The 16,316-nt window shown below is 48.4% G+C and overlaps 1 protein-coding gene across 1 annotated transcript in view; it reads right to left on the bottom strand.

Moving 5' to 3' along the window:
• LOC146857279 (uromodulin-like) overlaps positions 1–16,316 on the bottom strand; it is a 139,637-nt gene that overhangs the window by 46,542 nt on the left and 76,779 nt on the right. The window contains exon 5 of the mRNA XM_085647027.1: positions 13,583–13,803. Coding sequence (XP_085503153.1) covers positions 13,583–13,803 — 221 coding nt within the window. The remainder of the gene's footprint in view (positions 1–13,582; positions 13,804–16,316) is intronic.

The raw sequence follows: 16,316 nt of genomic DNA, 5'->3' as shown, positions 1-16,316 counted from the left end.
TTCAATAAATGCTTGTTTGAGTAACAATAACACAGCATGCGCACGTAACAGGAGTTGCGCGCATGCAAAGAACAGGATGTTAACACGCACATGAAAGACAATATATTACATCATTACACCCCGTCACCGCTGAGCTTGGCTATCAGGCAGCAGCTACAGGTATCAATGTTAGAGGCTGATGTTCGGCGCCAAAGATTGTATGGCAGTCATGGGGGACTTCATCACCCTGTCTGCGACGTGTCACTGCCTCACAGTACGTGAAGCAATTTATTGAATTCATACTGGTAGGACAGGACAGACAATCAGAGAAATTTTCTGGTTGCCTTTATTGGCAGCATGGAACCCACAGTTCAATTGGTCAGGTGTCCCGGTCCCCTAAAATATGGTACTAGTGGTGCCCTCCATAGTACACGCACAACGTAACACTCACTCCTCCCCCACTGCTGACCCCTTTTCTGCCCCCACTGGGTCCAAGAACTTTTGGAATCAGGTTATGTTGTCCAAGGAGTAGACTTTTATTCACATCAAATCAGGTGACTCACCACAAACCATTTCAAGAGTAAAAGTATTCTCTTTGGATATATATCATTATTTCACAGCATCAGACTTTAGCGACATCGACCTGTCAAGGCAGTAGGGAAATTAGCAATGACATTACATTTGAACTTCAGCTTGGCCTTACACTAGAATTAGAATTTGTCTGACTCTCCTGCGGCTTCCCAGGGATCCAAGGAGACAAAGAGGATGGGATCCCTGGGGCGCTGCCTTATATAACTTCATGTACAGTTTCGGTTTTATTTACGGGTTGGAGACAATGATTTCCCCCCTTCAACCAGCCCCCTGGAAGAGAAGGTTCGGCTCTGTGGCGTGACTAAGGGCGCCCCTCCCCCAGGCGCAGGGGGCGCCTACTCAGTACTAAACAACCAGTGGGAATAAGCAGTTTATAGACAAACATTGACACTATGCGGACACTAGGACTAACATTGTGAAATATGGCGGCCCGCACTGACACAAGGAAACCGACACCGGGCACCCACAATGAGGCACACATACTGTCACTGGCAAGAGGGCATTAAAACTAGGTCTGCACATTTACACACGGACACTTGTAACTGGACATTGCCTTGGTTACACTATAACACTGTCACAGGGACCACTGAAACAGGAGCACCAGTACTGATATGGGAACAGTGACACTAGGCCACTAATATTGGGAACGGACACTCTTTCTGGGCACTGGCACGGGCAGTTTCACTGGGATACTGGCACAGGAACACTAGCAAACTAGATTATTAACACTGGGATAGTGATGCTAGAACAAAATCCAGCATAATTGCACTGGAACAGGTACACTGGCGGGTAATGCATCACTATGCTAGTGACATCTGGATACTGACAGTGGCTTCTGATGCACAACAATGGAGAATAAACCACTAACAGTGGGACAATGCTACTGGAACACCCACACTAGAGCATTGATATATGGGGAATAACAAAGACATGGTCTATTTACCTTAACCACATGAGTCACAGGCAGGACATTGACACAGCAGCACCAACCCCAGGGCTTTAAGTGGGATGAAGTAACTTGGGGGTCTCTCAAAGGTGCGTGGGCAAGGGAATTAAGGGTGTGGCTTGAAAACACGCAAGCTACATACCTATAACAAGTCTGGACTATTGGCTTTGTCAATGGTTGTTAGTTGCATAAGATAAATACGCAGCAACTACTGTTTGTGTATAATATTGAAAAAGCTTCCACTTAAAGCCCTGGTGTAGGAGAGTAGGGTCTGCTATCCTATGGTCACCCCAAATTTTTGCTTTTTGCTTCACTGGTTTTTGACATATTGAGGCTGTGGGCCTGCCAATCAGACCCCCAGCCTGCTGTTCTCTCTACTAAATTGACACTATGCACTCTAGGTGCATAACCAATTGGAATTGGATCACCCTGTGAGCCCCTGTACCAGTGTACACTAGGTACCCAGGGCATTGGTGTATCTAAGGCCTACCAGGGGCTGAAGCATGTATTGTGCCACCCCTGGCCTGGCCTAGCAATTTGACACAACTGGCTGATCACTCAGCTGGGGTAAGTTGGTGTAACCACCTCTTACTTAGGTGTAGTATACCTATACCTAACCTTAAATGGGACACATGTTAACCTATAAGTCACTCCTATGGCAGGCCTTAACAATCCTGAAGGCAGAGTGCTTGGTTCCATGTGAGATGGTGCTCTGGCATGAGCTGAGCCTGTCTGCAGTGGTCGGAACAGCTTCCTTCTACCGTTTCCAGATATCGCCATACCATATACTCTTAAGTGCATTATGAACCTCGCGGTTAAATGCTATCTTTGGTTTGGCTTTATCAAAACATGTCGAGTAAGGTGTCATACGAATTGGAATACTAACCCCTCGCCAGTTCTGGCGACGGGGTTAGCATTCCACCCTTCTAGAGGGACACGACATGTACAGCACCTGAAACCCGGGTAAAATCAGACATAGCCTCAGCTCCACAAAATGGACGCTGCCACCACCGACACAAGTCTGCCCTCCTGCTGCTGGGAGTCATTCCAGCTTGGGAGATGTGGACAAAGGGTTTCCTGCCAGGGGAGGTGCGTGCACCACCCCAGACAAGATTTTGTGTATTGGTCAGGTAGGGCTTGAATAGAATCAGACATGCCTGAGGCTCACAAGGAGCCTCGGTGCATATGCCAGTTCAAACCGGTCTTGGAGCACACCAGCCCCAGACCTGGGGCGAGCTGGACAAAGGATTCGGGGTGTAACCACCCCCCTTCCTGGTCCCACCCTTAGGGAGGGACCTAACAGGTAGTCCGGCCCCTAGAATCCGCTTAAAGGTAGGAGCTGTGTCCTAAGACTTCAGACATCCTGGAATCAACTTGAAACTAAGAAGAAGACGGGGACTTCGACGTTCTGCTGCACAGAAGACTGAAGGAAATCTCCCCTATGTTCAGGGAGTGACCATCTTGCTAACGCAAGCACCATCCAGCAACTCGATGTCTGCTTTGCCGCCGCCTCCCACCGGAGCCCAAGCCCAGAGACCAACAAGAGCTAGACCTCCAGACCTCTCACAGCCCGATCCACAGTCCCTGCAAAGAAGGAACCCATGGAGGCACCGAGACACGTGGAGCCAGCCATCTTGGAAGACACTCGACAAGCTGCAAGCGCGACAACAGAGGCTCCCTCCGAGTTGTGCTTTGGGTCCTGAGAAGCCCAACATCCGAGCAGCATCTGCACCAAAGATGAGCCCTCCAGCATCTCCACGATCTGCGTGGGGCCCCTCTGCACTTTGAGACTCAACGCGCCTGCCCGGCTCCTGGCCCGTTGGCTAGTGGCCATTTTGGCAAACCTATTTGAAAACTACGATGCTGGTCTGGTTGCCTCAGACTGGCCCCTGCTTCCCTCCAAAGAAGCAGCCCCTCTGACCTTGCTGGTCAGAGTTAACAGCTTTCTTCGATTCCTGCAACTCCTGCTTTTGCCAAGGCTTGTTTGCTTCTTTTGGGTCGCCGACACCGCCAACAGCGAGAGCCTGCGTGGGACAGCTTGTGAACCGACTCCTGGACGTCGTCAACCTTCAGGGACCACGTGGCTGCAGAGACAAGCTACACCTCTTCACCTGTTTGCACCCGACATCGCCTGGTACCTACCTGGTGCCACGCTGGTCACTGGCTAGTGACTGTGAACACTGTCCCCTCTGCTTTCAGGTCTTCTACAACTCTGATCCATCCTTGGATCCACCGCATCTCTTCTGGACCGACCGCCTGCAGCATCTTTGTCATCAGGCTCCATTGAACAGATAGACGAAACCCGACGCACTTCGAGACCTATGCACCCGCTTCCTGTGGGTGAGGTAAAGCTGGCACTCCGGTGCACAAGTGTAGAGTAACATCTCTAAAGTCTAGGTTTTGAGTCTTAAGTTCGTAGTCCATCCAGAAGACCCTTCTAGCAGTAACTTTTGAACATTTACGCACCCATTGAAAACCTATGGGAGCCCGCGTGTAACTTTCCTCACTGCACACGCGACCCGTGGACCTCCTGGTCACTAACTGAAGTTAGCTCCTTGTAGGCCCAGCGATTCTAGAGGCCCTAGGCCTTTTCCCTTTCCTGTTCGTGGTACTTATATCACTATTTTAGTATATGGTTTGAGCGGCCACCAGGGCCTATCCATATAAAGTGCAACTTCTGTATATTGTAATACTTTCTTGTTTAACGATTTGTGCTCCTGTGCTCATAAAGAGTCTAGGGGATACTTTGAGTAATAAATACATATATATTTTGAATATATATCTGTGTGGTGTCCTTTCATTGGTATAAAAGGGGGTTACATATGGTAAAACAGCTTGCTTCACATGCCTAAACGAGTTTAGCCTGAAAGACTGCTTAGCCTACGCTACCACTAGGGCAGCTGGTCCGAAAAGGTTGACTTACAACCACACCATAAGGGGTGCTTGGCATGGTACAAGGTCGTCACTTTAACTAGTGAACATCATATACCAGGCCAACTTCTCACATTGGTGAGCAGCGGTTGGGATTTGAGCTTGCTGTTGTTTTACCTCTGTAATCTCGTTGTTACTAATTGAAAGATCATACAGGTACCTTTAGGTACATATAAAACAAGATTAGTTATATACTTAAGTTCTACTAAACTTAGTTGTTGTAGAGCAAAGGGAGTAGCACACCCTGACTACAACTACTAGATAGGTTTAGTAGGAAAACCCAAGTGTAGGTAGTTGCAACACATCCACCCACACTTAAGAGCAATGGCTGGGGCATAGGGGTCCAATGTACCCATCTCTGTCGAGAGTGACCCCCAGAGGGCACCATCCGTCTTTGCTACCCTAAACCAGAATGAGCTCAGGCAGTTGGCAAATATCAGGGGCCTTAAACAGCCCAGGAACCCTACCTCTGCTGAACTCAGAGAACTCTTACAAGCTGATGAAGATCAGAGAGCTCTCAAGAAAGCCTCCCAGTTAGGCCCCTTAGGGACAGGAACAGGAGGCCCTCCTTCTGAAGATGCTACTGAAGCACCCCTTCCAAATAGTCGCCCCTTAGTTGAGAATCAGACTACAGATGATGAGGATCAGCATAGGGACAAGGATGACAAAGGGGATGAGTCTGATGGTAGTAGTTGTTCTGATGGGAGAAATAGCCCAGTGCCAAGTGTTATACATGGCTCAGCTAACTTAAGGCTATTTGGGACTGACAATGGGCTCCCCCCATTGAATTTCCCTAGTGGACTTAACCAGGGGTTTGGGAGACAGAGGAATCATTCAGGTGACTCTAATGCTTCTCATGCCTCTAGAGGCTCTCAAGGTCACTCCAGAAGAAGGATGACCAGCCCTCAGAGGAGGGAGCATGAGGCCAGAATGCAGGAAGCCCAGCTGAGGATCAGGAAGCAGGAGCTAGAAGTAGCCCTGATGGAAGAGAAACTGAGCAAGGCTAGGCAACCTAGAGAGAGTGGGTCTATACCCACTGGTGGCAGCATTGTCCCTAGGGACAAAGATAGGGTCTTTGATAATAGGAACCTGTCCAAGGTTGTGCCCCCCTACAACAGTGGGGATGATATCCACAAGTGGATGACTGCTCTTGAGAGAGCCTGCAAAGTACAGCAGGTTCCTGAGGACCAGTGGGCAGCAATCTTATGGCTCTCCTTTGAAGGTAGAGGCAGAGATAGACTCCTCACTGTTAGAGAGGAGGATGTCAGAAACTACAGAGCCCTGAATAGTGTCCTGGTTGATGGGTTAGGCTTAACCACTGAACAGTACAGGTTAATGTTCAGGGATACCCAGAAGACACAGACTCAGGACTGGTCTGAATATATTGAATGTGCCACTAAGGCTTTGGAGCGTTGGTTGCTGGGAAGTAAGGTGTCTGATTATACAGGATTGTACAATTTGATGATGAGAGAACAGATTTTAAATAACTGTCAAAACCAGCAACTGCATCAACACTTGGTTGACTCAGATCTGACCTCTCCCCAAGAATTGGGAAAGAAGGCAGACAAATGGGTCAGAACCAGGGTTAAGCAAAAGAACCAGAACCAGGGCCAAGGGGGTGATCAGAAGAAAACAGACCAAAAGGGTGATCAGAAATCCAAGACCAGAAGTCTTCAACAGGGCCCCAAACTAATACTAATGAGGGTGGGTCCCAACAATCTAAAGGGAAGAAGAAAGAAGGTCCAAAGAAACCCTGGTGCAAATCTTGCAAGAATACAACTCACTGGACTAGTGATTGTAAGAAGGGTGGAGCCCCCAACACTGTTGCCCCTAAGGCACCTGCTCCCAGTAGTACTGTTAGCAGTGTTGGTCCCCAGACAAAGGGTGTAGTGGGAATCACTATGGGAACTGAAGGAGATTCTGACTTAGACAGAACCCTTACACAGGCAGTCTTGATCTGTGATGGGGACATGGATTTGTCCCTGACTGTGAGCCCCATTAATCTGGGCAAGTACAGACAGACTCATTTGATAAATACAAAAGTGGCTCAAGCCTACAGGGACACATGTGCCAGTGTCACTATGGTGACACCAGGCTTTGTGGACCCTGGACAGTACATACCGGGTGAGAATTACCTGGTGACCAATGCCAGCAATACCACTACCTCTCATAGTGTGGCTATTGTTAACTTCTCATGGGGAGGGGTAACTGGTCTCAAAAGGGTTGTGGTTAGTGCAGACCTCCCAGTAGAATGTGTGTTGGGCAATGACCTAGAGAGTTCTCTATGGTCAGAAGTGGAGTACAGGACACATGCAGAGATGTTAGGTATATCACCACATGTCCTTGCTGTGACCAGGTCACAGGCCAAAAAGTGCCTTACTGAACCTCAGGTCTTGGATCCTGGAACAATGGACCAAGCACCTACCAAGAAGAAGAACAGGAGGGTTAAGGCTGTGCCTTCCCCCCTGCCTCCAAGTGATGATCAGCCTTCCCAGGAAGATGATCTTGAGAACCCTGAAGAAACTGTTCCTGAAGAGCTTGAACCTGACCAGGTTGAGTTTCTGGGGACAGGGGGACCTTCCAGGGCTGACTTGGGGCAGGCTCAGTTATCCTGTCCATCTCTTGAACCCCTCAGACAGCTGGCTGCTGCTGAGGCTGCTGGGAATGCTCAAGGTACCCATAAAGTGTATTGGGATGATGGGCTCCTTTATTCAGAGGCTAGAGACCCAAAACCTGGTGCAACCAGGAGGTTGGTTATACCTCTGGAATTTAGGGGCTTCCTTCTTACCTTGGCCCATGATATTCCTCTAGCAGGACACTTAGGCCAGAACAAGACTTGGGACAGGCTTGTCCCTCACTTTCACTGGCCTCACATGAATGAAGATACCAAGGAGTTTTGTCGCTCCTGTGTGACCTGCCAATCCAGTGGCAAATCAGGTGGCACAACAAAGGCCCCCCTAATACCACTACCTGTGGTGGGGGTCCCCTTTGAAAGAGTGGGGATAGATATAGTGGGTCCCATGGATCCCCCCACTGCATCTGGGCACAGATTTATACTGGTGGTAGTGGATCATGCCACCAGGTATCCAGAGGCAATTCCCCTTAGGGCCACAACAGCTCCTGTTGTGGCCAGGGCCCTACTGGGAGTATTCTCCAGAGTGGGGTTTCCTAAGGAGGTGGTTTCTGACAGAGGTACCAACTTCATGTCAGGATACTTGACAGCTATGTGGAAGGAATGTGGTGTCAACTACAAGTTCACCACCCCTTATCACCCACAATGCAATGGGCTTGTTGAGAGATTCAACAAGACCCTAAAGGGTATGATCAAAGGATTACCTGAAAAGCTCAGGCGAAGATGGGACATCCTTCTACCCTGCCTTCTGTTTGCTTACAGAGAGGTCCCACAAAAAGGAGTTGGCTACAGCCACTTTGAATTGTTGTTTGGGCACCCTGTAAGAGGCCCACTGTGTTTAGTGAGGGAAGGCTGGGAGTTACCTCTCAAAAAGCCTAAACAAGACATAGTGGACTATGTACTTGGTCTCCGCTCCAGGATGGCTGAGTACATGGAGAAGGCATCCAAAAACCTTGAGGCAAGCCAGGCCTTACAGAAAGCTTGGCATGACCAAAAGGCTGTCTTGGTTGAGTTTCAGCCAGGACAGAAGGTATGGGTGTTGGAGCCAGTGGCCCCAGCAGCACTCCAAGACAAATGGTCTGGGCCCCATACAATCCTGGAAAAGAAGGGAGAGGTTACCTACTTGGTGGACCTAGGCACTCCCAGGAGTCCCCACAGGGTACTCCATGTTAACAGGTTAAAAGCATATGTTGACAGGGCAGACATGGGCTTGCTCATGGCTACAGATGAGGGACAGGAGGAAGAGAGTGACCCTCTCCCAGACCTGTTGTCTCAGAACCCTGAAGATGGTTCAGTTGAAGGAGTGACCCTTGGAGGCAACCTCACTGAGCATCAGCAGATTGAATGTAGACAAGTTCTACAATCATTTCAGCATATGTTCTCACTGATACCAAGTCAAACTGATTGGTTTACCCATGTGGTGGACACCGGTGACTGTCTCCCTGTAAAGAACAAACTTTACAGACAACCTGACCATGTCAGGGACTGTATAAAGGCTGAGGTACATAAAATGCTGGATCTGGGTGTCATTGAGCCCTCAGAGAGCCCCTGGGCTAGCCCAGTGGTTCTGGTCCCCAAACCTCACACCAAAGATGGCAAGAGAGAGATGAGGTTCTGTGTGGATTACAGAGGACTCAATGCTGCCACTAGGACAGATGCACATCCTATTCCAAGGGCAGATGAGCTCATAGATAAACTGGCTTCTGCTAAGTTTTTGAGCACATTTGATTTGACAGCTGGCTATTGGCAAATCAGGTTAGCTGAGGAGTCTAAGGCCAAAACAGCATTTTCAACCCCAGGAGGACATTACCAATTTTTGGTAATGCCCTTTGGTCTGAAGAATGCACCTGCCACCTTCCAAAGGTTGGTGAATCAAGTCCTTACTGGGTTGGATGACTTTTGTGCAGCATATCTTGATGACATTGCTGTCTTTAGCTCCACCTGGGAGGATCACCTGATCCACCTGAGGAAGGTACTTGAGGCTCTGCAAAAGGCAGGCCTCACTATCAAGGCTACTAAGTGCCAGATAGGGCAGAGTAAGGTTGTGTACTTGGGCCACCTTGTAGGTGGAGGCCAAGTTCAACCACTGGAGAGTAAGATACAATCCATCAAGGACTGGTCCCCTCCAACCACCCAGACTCAAGTTCGAGCTTTCTTGGGCTTGACTGGGTACTACAGGAAGTTTGTTAAGAACTATGGGTCCATTGTGACTCCTCTTAATGATCTGACATCCAAAAAGATGCCCAAAAAGGTTCAGTGGACAGTAAGCTGTCAAAAGGCATTTGATGACCTGAAGAAGGCCATGTGCTCTGCACCTATCCTGAAAAGTCCTGACTACTCCAAAGAGTTTATTGTCCAAACAGATGCTTCTGAGTTGGGTGTGGGAGCTGTGCTGTCACAACTTAATGTAGATGGTCAAGACCAAACCATTGCTTTTATTAGCAGAAGGTTGACCCCCAGAGAGAAGAATTGGTCAGCTATTGAGAGAGGGGGGCTTTGCTGTGGTGTGGGCCCTGAAGAAGCTGAGGCCATACTTGTTTGGCACTCACTTCAAGATTCAGACCGACCATAAGCCCCTCTTGTGGCTAAATCAGATGAAGGGTGAAAACCCCAAACTGCTTAGGTGGTCCATTTCCCTACAGGGGATGGACTTTACAGTGGAGCACCGGCCAGGTACAGACCATGGGAATGCAGATGGTCTCTCCAGGTACTTCCACTTAGGACATGAAGATGAGACTGGTCAAGGCTAGTTTAATGTCCCTGCGTTTGGGGGGGGGGGGTTGTGTAGGAGAGTAGGGTCTGCTATCCTATGGTCACCCCAAATTTTTGCTTTTTGCTTCACTGGTTTTTGACATATTGAGGCTGTGGGCCTGCCAATCAGACCCCCAGCCTGCTGTTCTCTCTACTAAATTGACACTATGCACTCTAGGTGCATAACCAATTGGAATTGGATCACCCTGTGAGCCCCTGTACCAGTGTACACTAGGTACCCAGGGCATTGGTGTATCTAAGGCCTACCAGGGGCTGAAGCATGTATTGTGCCACCCCTGGCCTGGCCTAGCAATTCGACACAACTGGCTGATCACTCAGCTGGGGTAAGTTGGTGTAACCACCTCTTACTTAGGTGTAGTATACCTATACCTAACCTTAAATGGGACACATGTTAACCTATAAGTCACTCCTATGGCAGGCCTTAACAATCCTGAAGGCAGAGTGCTTGGTTCCATGTGAGATGGTGCTCTGGCATGAGCTGAGCCTGTCTGCAGTGGTCGGAACAGCTTCCTTCTACTGTTTCCAGATATCGCCATACCATATACTCTTAAGTGCATTATGAACCTCGCGGTTAAATGCTATCTTTGGTTTGGCTTTATCAAAACATGTCGAGTAAGGTGTCATACGAATTGGAATACTAACCCCTCACCAGTTCTGGCGACGGGGTTAGCATTCCACCCTTCTAGAGGGACACGACATGTACAGCACCTGAAACCCGGGTAAAATCAGACATAGCCTCAGCTCCACAAAATGGACGCTGCCACCATCGACACAAGTCTGCCCTCCTGCTGCTGGGAGTCCTTCCAGCTTGGGAGACGTGGACAAAGGGTTTCCTGCCAGGGGAGGTGCGTGCACCACCCCAGACAGGATTTTGTGTATTGGTCAGGTAGGGCTTGAATAGAATCAGACATGCCTGAGGCTCACAAGGAGCCTCGGTGCATATGCCAGTTCAAACCGGTCTTGGGGCACACCAGCCCCAGACCTGGGGCGAGCTGGACAAAGGATTGGGGGTGTAACCACCCCCCTTCCTGGTCCCACCCTTAGGGAGGGACCTAGCAGGTAGTCCAGCCCCTAGAATCCGCTTAAAGGTAGGAGCTGTGTCCTAAGACTTCAGACATCCTGGAATCAACTTGAAACTAAGAAGAAGACGGGGACTTCGACGTTCTGCTGCACAGAAGACTGAAGGAAATCTCCCCTATGTTCAGGGAGTGACCATCTTGCTAACGCAAGCACCATCCAGCAACTCGATGTCTGCTTTGCCGCCGCCTCCCACCGGAGCCCAAGCCCAGAGACCAACAAGAACTAGACCTCCAGACCTCTCACAGCCCGATCCACAGTCCCTGCAAAGAAGGAACCCGTGGAGGCACCGAGACACGTGGAGCCAGCCATCTTGGAAGACACTCGACAAGCTGCAAGTGCGACAACAGAGGCTCCCTTCGAGTTGTGCTTTAGGTCCTGAGAAGCCCAACTTCGGAGCAGCATCTGCACCAAAGGTGAGCCCTCCAGCATCTCCACGATCTGCGTGGGGCCCCTCTGCACTTTGCGACTCAACGCGCCTGCCCGGCTCCTGGCCCGTTGGCTAGTGGCCATTTTGGCGAACCTATTTGAAAACTATGATGCTGGTCTGGTTGCCTCAGACTGGCCCCTGCTTCCCTCCAAAGGAGCAGCCCCTCTGACCTTGCTGGTCAGAGTTAACAGCTTTCTTTGATTCCTGCAACTCCTGCTTTTGCCAATGCTTGTTTGCTTCTTTTGGGTCGCCAACACCGCCGACAGCGAGAGCCTGCGTGGGTCAGCTTGTGAACCGACTCCTGGACGTCGTCAACCTTCAGGGACCACGTGGCTGCAGAGACAAGCTACACCTCTTCACCTGTTTGCACCCGACATCGCCTGGTACCTACCTGGTGCCACGCTGGTCACTGGCTAGTGACTGTGAACACTGTCCCCTCTGCTTTCAGGTCTTCTACAACTCCGATCCATCCTTGGATCCACCGCATCTCTTCTGGACCGACCGCCTGCAGCATCTTTGTCATCAGGCTCCATTGAACAGATAGACGAAACCCGACGCACTTCGAGACCTATGCACCCGCTTCCTGTGGGTGAGGTAAAGCTGGCACTCCGGTGCACAAGTGTAGAGTAACATCTCTAAAGTCTAGGTTTTGAGTCTTAAGTTCGTAGTCCATCCAGAAGACCCTTCTAGCAGTAACTTTTGAACATTTACGCACCCATTGAAAACCTATGGGAGCCCGCGTGTAACTTTCCTCACTGCACACGCGACCCGTGGACCTCCTGGTCACTAACTGAAGTTAGCTCCTTGTAGGCCCAGCGATTCTAGAGGCCCTAGGCCTTTTCCCTTTCCCGTTCGTGGTACTTATACCACTATTTTAGTATATGGTTTGAGCGGCCACCAGGGCCTATCCATATAAAGTGCAACTTCTGTATATTGTAATACTTTCTTGTTTAACGATTTGTGCTCCTGTGCTCATAAAGAGTCTAGGGGATACTTTGAGTAATAAATACATATATATTTTGAATATATATCTGTGTGGTGTCCTTTCATTGGTATAAAAGGGGGTTACATATGGTAAAACAGCTTGCTTCACATGCCTAAACGAGTTTAGCCTGAAAGACTGCTTAGCCTACGCTACCACTAGGGCAGCTGGTCCAAAAAGGTTGACTTACAACCACACCATAAGGGGTGCTTGGCATGGTACAAGGTGGTCACTTTAACTAGTGAACATCATATACCAGGCCAACTTCTCACACCTGGTGACACCACGACGATGTTGCTGCTCTTGAGTTTCAAAAAGAGAAGGGAAATCCAGAGAGAAAATGACTCTCTAAAGAATTTCCCTTCCCCTACAAACTCACCTGGTGTGACGTCATGCTGTAACTTCCCCACTTGTGAGAAGTGTGAGCTTGCTCACATTGATGCACCTGCTGTCACTGCAGTTCAGGAAAAAACGGACCGCCTGTGCCAGGGCACGAAACAGATCCCGATAGAGACCCGTTTCGAGGCCCCCTTCAAAAAACTGCCGGTGCTCAGCACCGGTGAGACCCTGCTCACTTAAAGCCCTGACCAACCCTATCTTTGATGCAGGGACAATGACATGACGCAGGGACACTGACACTAAGACACTTAGATTCTGATGCTAAGGTATTAATGCTTCGACACAGCACCAGGACATGACACAGGGACATTAACAGTCACAAGTGCAATGGCTGGAGGATGAGACAGTGTGTTTAGCACTTTTCAAGAAATATGTAATTATTATCAATGGCTGTTAGAAAACGTGTATGGAAAAGCTGTGGTTAAAAGGAACTCTTTCCTACTGATTGAAATAAAAAGTTGTAAAGGTAGAATTAAACGAAATACGTAAAAAATGTGTTGTGTTCTATAAAATTGAACCATGGATGCACAATAGATATTCTGGTGGAGGAACCACACCCTTAAGTCTAGCCCTGCTACCCCGTTTATGCGGCAATTATTGCCTGGGAGCGTGCCCCCCAGTGCATCTACCCGTGACTAAGAGTGTGACTTCTGGTAATAAATACACATCACCCCTACAGTTTTCAATATGCACCTGTAGTGGTAAATGCACCCCATCCTACAGTCTAAAACATGAACCAGTCATCGTGAATGCAGAGCAAGCCACAGGCCCACAAGAGCACCTGCGAAGACAGTCAATAGAGGGCTTTTGTGATTGGTGACTATAGGTAACACAGTTACTCACCACAACTTCATTCCCGCAGAATCCGGTGGTTGGCAGGATCTGTTCGGAGTGGAAGCGCGTTCCGTTCAGGACCTGGGTGTAACTGTTCATGCAATCAAGAGTGGTGTTTCTGACGTGCATGGCCGCAGGGTTGTACCGGAGCTTCTCCAACAAGCACTTAGGGACCGTGATGGTTATCAAGGCCTCCTCACACGTGAAGATCGGAACAACGTCTGCAACATCTGCAAGAAAAAGATAACCAGGTAACTCGTTAAGCCCAGTGAGGTGTAAAGTCAGTAGAGATGTCTAAGGAGAAGCTTAAACTTAGAAAAGCCTTTTGAGCGCCATAAGTGTCCCACTCTCCAAGGCAAGGGTTTCTCATCTGACCACAGTGTTGCTGCAGTCTTGGATTGCCGGTATTTTGGAGAGAGTGTTTTAAGAGCATGCGTAGCTCTAAGTAGTGCAGCAGGTGCAGTAGCACAGATGCCTGGTGGTGTGGTGGACCACTGCACCCATGTTATGGTTGTCTTTTTGTACCCAAGCAGAGTCTAGAGACTAGTTTAAATTGTTGCATTAGGGCCGCAAACCCTTTCTACACCACTTTTTCTTACAGAGAGAATGAAGCTACATTAACGCCTGGTCCCTATTTCACCACACAGTCCTTATCTCCGGGATGTAAACCATCTCCCTCTTAAGGACAGGACATCCAAAGGCCCTATCTTCCTTTTCTTTTCTTTCTAAACTCCTCCCACAGAAGGAGGTACAAGAGAGCTACGCCTCCCCTGTAACTCTTGCTTTGTTTCCTCTCTTTTGGAAAGGACCAGTGCCTGGTGCTGCGGCTCCTATCCATGTATAATACATTAAAGTCTTACTATGGGGTGTAGCTCAGTCAGTGAGATTAGGGGGTGTGAATATTGAATTTCCCAACTACGAAAGCAGTGGGCCATCTGGTGAATTTGGGATAGACAGTTCCCATGAGGAGCAGGGTCAAGACTGATTTGCATTAGGCGAGCCTTTGGGGCTGACTTAGAGTTTGGCAGACAGGGTACTCTGTCGCAACAGTGATGGAGTACCCTGCACAATAAACTCAAGGGCGACCCCTCCCCACCCCCCAATTTTGAGTTTGGAGGCCTGCAAATTATTTGCAGACAGAGTGAAATTTACTCTGTCAATGTAAAACTTCCTTTGACTGCATGATGGAATAAGAGCCATCGGACGCGAGCCATCTGCCTATCTGTCCTACTTATATTGGATGGTTAGATGGCTTCTTTTTCCCATGGTATGGGAGTCAACAGGTTTTATTTTTCAAAAACAAACTCCTGCTTTGGAAATTTGATTTTTAAAAATAAAAATTTGGAATACGTTTGATGGCTGGCCGTTATGGTTGACAAAGCTGTCCGTCAAACATTTCCTACTTTGCCAGAACCACGATGATGGTGTTTCCTGCCATGTACAAAGGTGCCCGGGGGGGCTGGCAGAGATCTCTAAAATTGGCTGGCACAGTAAAGGCAGTGTGGCTGATGTAAAGTCCTTTGCCACCCTGTCTGTCTTTACTCCATCTGCCGAACCATCATTCAGGCCCTCAGTCTTAGTGGCACAGTGAGCAAAAACCAATGGGTTGTAATGCTGCGCCAAGTGATTGTCAGTGGTTAGACTATTTGCAAGCATTCTTCCAATTATCTTTTGGGTGTTTGATTTCAAATAGCATGCATGGAAACCTGAGGCTGGTGCAGCTTTCTAAGCCTACCCCTGCCAATGTTTGTGAATGCCAAAACGTAGTACATTTACATCCATTCAAGGAGTACTTATATGGGTGCAGATTCACTGCTTTTCTTTCGTAAACTGGTCACTGTGTATTTTTAAGTTCCTGCTTTAAAAAATGAACAAGTTAAAACTTATTCTAAAATCAGAAAAACTAAATAAAACAACACAGACATGGCAGACCCTACTCAGGGCCTCCTGACCAAACAATGAAGCTAAAAATGTATTTATATGGGGGTTTCACGCCATAAACACGCTCCCTGGAACACCTCCTGTGGAATTACCATATTTTCTTTTCTTCCCCTTACTTAAGAGGATTCTGGTGTTCAGTATTCATCATCCAGCCTTGGAGGACATTGTTGGATCAAGCCCTTTTTTCAGGTTTATCCTCAACCTTTTTGCCTTTTGCCTTCTATTTTTCTGCCCTGTTTTTGTTTCCTTTAGGACTCAGGTCACTTTACCACTGCTAATCAGTTCTAAAGCACATATGCTCTCTGTCTAAATTGTATTGGTGATTGGTTTATCCAAAATTGGCATATTTGATTTACTGGTAATTCCCTAGTAAAGTGCACAAGGTGTGTGCCCAGGGCATGTAAATCACATGCTACTAGTGGGCCTGTCGCACTGGTCATGCCACCCACATGAGTAGCCCTGTAAACATGTCCAAGGCCTGCCATTGCAATGTCTGTAAGTGCAGTTTAAACTGCCATATCAACCTGGCAAGTGCACCCACTTGCCAGGCCCTAACCTTACCCTTTACTACATTCAAGTGTAACTTTCAATTGGGAACAGCTAGAGATTTGGAGTTTGGGCTCCATGAGCTCAGGATTTACAAATACATATTTGAAGGTGGTTTTTAAATTATGTGGTTGAAACTGCCAATATTAGAAAGTCTGCATTTTCTTGCTTTACCATTTTGTGCCTCTTCCTTCCTGTGGAATCAATGTCTGGTTTAGATCAACTGGGGCAGTTTTTTGCATTCACTCTAGACAGT

The sequence above is a fragment of the Triturus cristatus genome, chromosome 3_2, assembly GCF_964204655.1.
Source record: "Triturus cristatus chromosome 3_2, aTriCri1.1, whole genome shotgun sequence".
NCBI lineage: Eukaryota > Metazoa > Chordata > Amphibia > Caudata > Salamandridae > Triturus > Triturus cristatus.
This window is presented reverse-complemented; position numbering and strand designations above follow the sequence as displayed.